Raw genomic sequence first — 6,503 nt, forward strand, 5'->3', positions numbered from 1 at the left:
TGACCCGCTGCAACACCACCACGGCCTGCAGGACTCCATCCTCAACCCCATGTCGGCCAACCTCGTGGACCTGGGCTCCTAGAACCGCGTCCGCCTCGACGCGCTCGCCCTCCGGGCGGGGCGCTGGGGACCTGAGAGCGGCGGTGTCCGAGGGCGCCCCGCGCCGGCGGCCCCACCAGGTACTGAGAGACCCGCAGGCGGAGGCGCGGGCAGAACCGCCGGCCGGGGCGGGGCGGCTGGCTGGCTGTTGGGGTCCTTGTTTGGGATTTATTTTCCACAAGGTGACTTTGAGATGCTTTGGAGGCTGGGGACAGAGCCTTGAACCAGAGAAGGGAATAAATTATACACCATTCTCACCCTCTTTCTATCTCTGTATCTTTTTCTTTCTCCCTCTCTTGCCTTGACTTCCCTTTTCTCTCTTCCCCTCCTTCTCTTTTCTTCTTTCTTTCCATCTTCTTTTTCTCTCTCCTCTTCTGGCTTCTTGCTTTTCTCCGCTTCCCCCTAGATTTCTGGTTGGCCACCTCTCACCACCTCACTCTCTTTCTCCTCTCCTCCCCTGGCCCGCCGGCCTGCACCTCTCAGGCTTTCTCCTCCCGTCTGGCCGTCTGTTGGCCCCTTCCCCATCCATCCCCTCCGGAGTGGAGGGGGAAGAGCATAGGAAGGACCGGGCCTTTGAAGCCCCGGCCATCTCCAGGGCCCCGGTCCCCGTTCCCGGGGCTCAGTGGGAGCTGCAGGTGTCAGCCTTTCGCCTCGCAACTTAGGGGAAAGAGAAAGGGCAGCGCCACAGAAGCCCCTGGACGCCCCGGCGGGTGTCGCTCGCCGATCGCGTCTCTCTCCGGGCGAGGCCCCGCGGCGCTGCGTCCTCGGCGTCCTCCCGGGACTGTGGCCGCAGCGCGCCCGGCACAGCGCGCCTCCCCAGCCGCCGACTTGCCGTCTCCCTGTTATGCCCTCATGTGAATGTTCTTCGGGAAATATTTCTGCTTTTATTTTATAATAAAATTAGAAATCATAAATATATATATATATATATAGTTATATGCCACGAGGCCCGCGGGCCGAGACTGCAGCAGTATCTGATTTCCTCACCAGGGCTCGACATCCCGGGTGGGCCGTCCCCCAAACCGGGAGACTCCTTCCCACGCACACAACGTGTATTCGTCGCCAGGTGAAGGGACTGAAAACCCTGAAACCTCCTCCCCCCAAGCTCTCCGTCCCTTTTCCTGTCTGGGAAAACTCCCTGCAGAAGGGGGAGGCGGCGTCCTCCTCTCCTTCCCCCCTCAAATCAGCGACCACGCAGAACCCTCGCTGCCTTCCTTCCCCTCGGGAGTCGGGGTGGTAAGGACAGATCTGCGTGCCGAGAGCGGGTACCGGCATTTGGAGGTGCCGAGGCCGGGAACAAATCCGGTCGCACAAGCTTCCCGATGCGCGAAAGCCGGGGCGGAAGTTTCGGTCCCGAGACGCGCGCGACGCTCTGGGCAGTTGTGCCGGCCGCGGGGCAGCCGCTGAGACCAAGTCCTGAGCCCGCGGTCAGAGTGCTGCGCGCAAGCCTGCCCAGTCGGTTTGCAGTAGAGATGAGGGGGCAGGAGAGGAGGGAAGTCAGACTTGGGGAGACCCAGCCAGCAGGCGCGTGTTCTAGACGGGAACGGCTGGAGGGCCAGAGGGAACGGGTGCCTCAGCGCACCGCGCACAGTAGGTGCTTCTGTGGCTGTAAATTAACCTGCAGCGCCTCCTCCCCTCTGGTGTTCCAGCCCCCTCTTTAAGCGACACTGCTAAGCCTGTCTGGGCAGATAGGAAGCAGCAGGACTGCTCAGAGGAGAAGTTGAAACTTTTCCGTCTGGGGTCGCCGTGGCTGTAGGTTCTGAAGGAGTCCCAACTCCGCCACCAAGACGCCCCGGGCCGGGCCTGTGATCCCCAGACTGGAAGGGATGGCGATCTTAGTCCCTTCAGGACTTTCCTTTTCTGGTTAAAAAAAAAAAAAATTAAGTGCTTTCTGGTAAAGCCAGGGTAAAATCAGAGAACCCCTCCCTCGGACGTTCTAAGTATCGAGGATTCTTTCCAGTGGAGTCTCAAGCAGACCCCGCAGATGGGCGGGCTCACGGCTGCGGGAGGCTATACCTCGGGCCTGGAGGTCTAGGGATACGCTGAAAACTGAGTCTGCTCCCTGTGCCTAGAGTTGTGCCCCCCTCCCCCATCCTGGGGTTGCACTGAGCGCCACTCCGTGTTGGCACCCCAAGAGAAATTCCAGCCTCTCTGCTCTCAGGGACAACTCAGATCCTCACCGGAACTGTTCTATGCTTGTCAGGCCTGAGCGCCACTGCAGGTTACTGGTGGGTGAACAGCTGGCCACTGCCTGAGAGTCCCAAGAGACCCAAACAACGCCTGAAGTCACCTTGCCACCCGAGCTGGCCCTCAGGGGGACTTAGTGACTGGTGCCAGAGCTCACTACCTGCTTATTCTGGGGAGGAGGAAGACACAATTGCCCCTGCATCCCATCCGCACCCCGTTTTCCTGTGCATCTGACACACAAGAAAACAAGCTCTGTAGCAAGCAACTCTCACAAGGACACCAATGTACACAATTAACATTCATTCGATCCATGATTACTAAGAGCCTGCTATGTGCCAGGCACCAAAATCCCTCACCCTCTCACACATAGTGGCCACCCAGGAAAACACATTGGCAGTGGCACACATGTACACACCTGCACACACACAACACAGAAGCAAGCCACTCAGACCCTCAACCCACTTTCAGACACACAGACACATGCCCTCAGGTACTCTACCCCACTGACACACATGCAAGATTCACGCACAAGTGAACCCTCCTGCAGGCACGTGCTCACACTCGAAAACACAAATCATGCTTCTCCCCAGAAACACACAAACCCACAACCACACACCAGTACTCTCACCAGCACCCAGTACCTGCTCACGGATCTGCTGGGGCAAGACCCTGCCTTGCAGCAGGGCTTGCTGGGAAGTTCTTGCCATCTAGCTGCTTGGTCCCAGAGAAAGATTCCGTCCCAGCCCAAGGCAGCAACTGGTCAGGGGTCCACCCGAGGCACCCTTGGGCCGCCCAAGTGGGATAGCAGGAGTTTGCCCAGAACCCCCCAATCCCCACCCGCCGGTAGGGGGCAGGGTGCCAGTCCCCAGGCTTCGATTGGGAAAAGCAATCCCTGCATCCGGGCGCTACCTGTGGCAACTTCCCTCTTTTCTCCCCTTTTGGAAAGCTAGCCCCGAAACTATTTACTTAAACTTGGAGGAGGAGCTATGCAGAAGTTCTGAGAGCAAATGTAAGCAGCTACTCGGCCCAATGCATGAGTCTATACATCAGTCCTCCATTCCACACCCGGCAAAGGCTCAACTGCTGCCCGGACCAGAGCAGTCCACAGGGCGTAAGATTGTGCAGACGCTGCTGGGTGAATACAGCCACTGCCCGGCGGCGTCCACTGAAGATGATTCCCAGTGACTTCTCACCTACCCCTTCCACCCTCTCTCCCACAGTCCCAGGGGCAGCTGCAAGTTTTACTCCTGACACCTAAAGGGACCCAGCGTCTGGACACGCAGAGAGTCTCCCTTTCAGCTCCCGGATGGTGTTGGTGTTCTTCACGTGTTCCCCACTAGGGCCCATGCCCACGCTGCCCTTTAGGCCAAAGCCCCAAGAGGAAGTTAGAGCCCAGCCCTCACTGGTCGCTAGAGGAAGGAAATCTGCACGGGGGCATAAAAGCCCAGGGCTACAGAGGGCAGAGGGAAGCCGACCGGGCTCAAAGTGGTCCCAGACCTCTCTTCCCCACCTCCGCCCCTGCGCCCACGCCCCGCTCCCTGGCGCCTGCAGCTCTCAACCGGAGTGCGTCAGGACACCCTCATCCCTACCCAGAGGCACCTCTGAGGGAGGGGTGGCCTGCGTGAGGAGCTGGTGGGTGATGTCATACCACACCAGGAAAGGGTCAACAGAACCGGGGAGATGTGGGGGGAGGAAATGAGGCCGCTCAATCCCTAGTTCTCGCTAGATTTTCTAGAAATACAATTTGGGCCGATGAAAAGGTGCGAAGTCTGGATGCAGAGAATTCAGCCTCCAGGACCTCACCAGCGCCCACCTCGGGCCCAGATTCCCCCGGGCCTCGGGAAGGGAGATAAGTGAATTTTTGTGTTGAGAGACAGGTGAGCAAGGAAGGGTGGGGTGGACTTGAGACTGGCCCCCTTCCTTTTTTGTGTGTTCCCATCCCTACGTCTTCGGTTTTTTAAGGGACGTTGGAGGGGCACCGAGACCCAGCCGGGTGAGGATGTTCTGGGAAATGTGAGAAGGTACAGAAAATGTGTGCGCGCTAGGAGGTGGGGGGGAGGGGGTGCCGGTCCGCTGAGACAGGGCAGAGTGGCAATCTTTTCGTACACAGATGTAGGGACGAGCCCCTGAGCGCCCAGGGCACGGGGAGTCGCGAAAGGCCACATCTCGATGCTCGGCCTCCCAGCGGAGGCGACTGCGCGGGATGAGGACCGGCGTGCCTCCTGAACCCAACCCAGAGCGAGTGGGGCCTCACTCCTGGAGCCGCTACTGGCGGCAGGCGGGGTGAACAGGGAGGGAAGGAGGAACTCCCGGTGGCCGCTGTCGGGGGCGGACGACGGAGCCGAGCCTGGACCAGAGAGACCGCGCGTCCAGGTGTCACGGTCACGTTCGCGTGCCGCCTCGCAGGAATCTCTGAAGTTCCGCGGGTGCTGGTGCTGGTGGAACTCAGAACCGGTTTTTCCAGGGTTGCGGGGTGGAATCGGAGGACAGAGAGGCAGGTTGGGTGAACTCCCACGGCTGTTTTCCACCTCACTTTCCCATTATCTCAGGGGCAGGGTTGCTCCCTCGGCTGGTGGACGTCAGCTCCGGCCGCCCTGCAGTGGAGATGCGCTCAGTAACAGCTGGCGGAAGGCGTCCGAAGAAGGCCCACCTCGAGAGGCCCGTGAGGCGCCCCTAGTTGCCCCCTGAGGCCTCTTTTCTTGGAGGGACCCACAAACCCGAGAGGCCGTCACCAGGACGGACATATAGGGAGCGACCTTCGTTAGGGCACTTGCAACTGTTATCCCTGCCAGGGCTAAATCAAGAACTACCCGAGACCGCATCTACCCGGGGCGCCAAAGGCGTCCTCTCTTTTTGGGTACCGTGTCCCCGACCACTCTGCTGCTCGGCTGCCGGGAGGGCTCTTCCTGCCCTCGGCGACGCAGGCCTCCGAAGTCCTCCCTGCGCTCGGCGCGGGGCCACGACTCCCTCCTTCCCAGCGCAGCAGGTTTTCTGGGGCCGAGCAGCCGGTCGCGCACTCTTTTAGGCAATGCGACGTTCTGAAGCCCGAGGGCAGGAGACTGGCTGGCGGGTCTGGGCAGCCCTCTCCCTCCAGCCCTTTAGCCGGCGCCTGGGGGCGCACCGCTGGTGACAAAGCCATTCGCGATTCTGCCATTCCTGGTAGGCGCTTAACGCGGGGGACTCCGCCTCTGCGGGTCCAGCACATCCAGGCCCGACAGGCCCAAGCCTGGGATTCTTAGTCCCTCCGGGGAGCTCTGCCCCGGCCTGGGTGTCGGACTGGAACTGACTGATGTCATATAGAGTGACGCGCGTGGCGCACTGAAAGAACCTTGAGAAGCTGCCAGCGCCCCCTTCCCTTTCTCCAGGGCCCGTGGCGTCGGTCCGCCCAGCCAGGCATTCTCTTGCGCAAAAGCTCACTTTTGGCAGAATTATCCGAATAACTTTCCCTGGGCCGTGGAGACGCTGCTCGATGGTGACTCCTCGGTCCCCAGAGTAACAGGTCGTAACTCCCGTTTCTTAAACGCATACTAGGCGTCTGGTTCTTTCCACACCTGGTACGTTTACAAAGAAGCCATTGTTCCTGGTAGAAGAAACTGAGGCGTCGTGTCCGAGAACTCGCTGGAGTCGCGGCCGGCTGGGCATTGAACTTGGTCTCCACGTTCGCAGGGCACCTTCTTTCCGGGACGCCGGCTGCCACGCGGTGCGCGGGGCTGCAGCGCCGGGTCCCGGAGCTCCGGGTGGCAGGGGCGGGCGTGGGGACTCCCACGGGGTCGAGGGACTGCTCCCAGACCTGGGGAGAGAACGCGGGGTTACTCGATCCTCGGCTGTCCCTAGTCCCTGCAAGAAATGCAGTTTCGGGCAACGAAGGGGGCAGAAGCGAGCGGGATGCAGGGCTAGGGCTTGCGCGAAGCGGCGCGGCGGCCGCAGAACTCGCAGCCTCGGGACCAGTTCTAGTCCGGTGAGCGTATGTCTGCAAGGATTCAGGTAATTACCGTTTCCTCACTCGCCCTCTGCGATGTCGACGTGACTCACGGGGTCCAGGAGCACCGCGGGGGCTCCGAACAGAGCCAGCTACCGCGGAGTCAAATGGAACCTTGAGACCCCAGGACCTGCCGCCGTCTCCCCTCCTTCTGCGACTCCCTGAGTCTCGGCTACTACGCTGGGAAGATGAGACTGATGCGAGGACCCTGGGAGCTGAGACTGTCCTTGGTGGGACA

General features: G+C 60.5%; 1 protein-coding gene across 1 annotated transcript in view; it reads left to right on the plus strand.

Annotated features, from left to right (window-relative positions):
- Positions 1-82, plus strand: part of LOC103259007 (homeobox protein SIX2) — a 2,982-nt gene extending 2,900 nt beyond the window's left edge. The window contains 1 exon segment of the mRNA XM_021711658.1: positions 1-82. This exon segment is cut by the window's left edge and continues 51 nt beyond it. Coding sequence (XP_021567333.1) covers positions 1-82 — 82 coding nt within the window.
- Positions 83-6,503: the final 6,421 nt, after the last annotated feature.

This window comes from Carlito syrichta, unplaced genomic scaffold (genome assembly GCF_000164805.1).
Source record: "Carlito syrichta isolate Samal-C Ts95f unplaced genomic scaffold, Tarsius_syrichta-2.0.1 Scaffold302438, whole genome shotgun sequence".
Classification (NCBI taxonomy): Eukaryota; Metazoa; Chordata; class Mammalia; order Primates; family Tarsiidae; genus Carlito; species Carlito syrichta.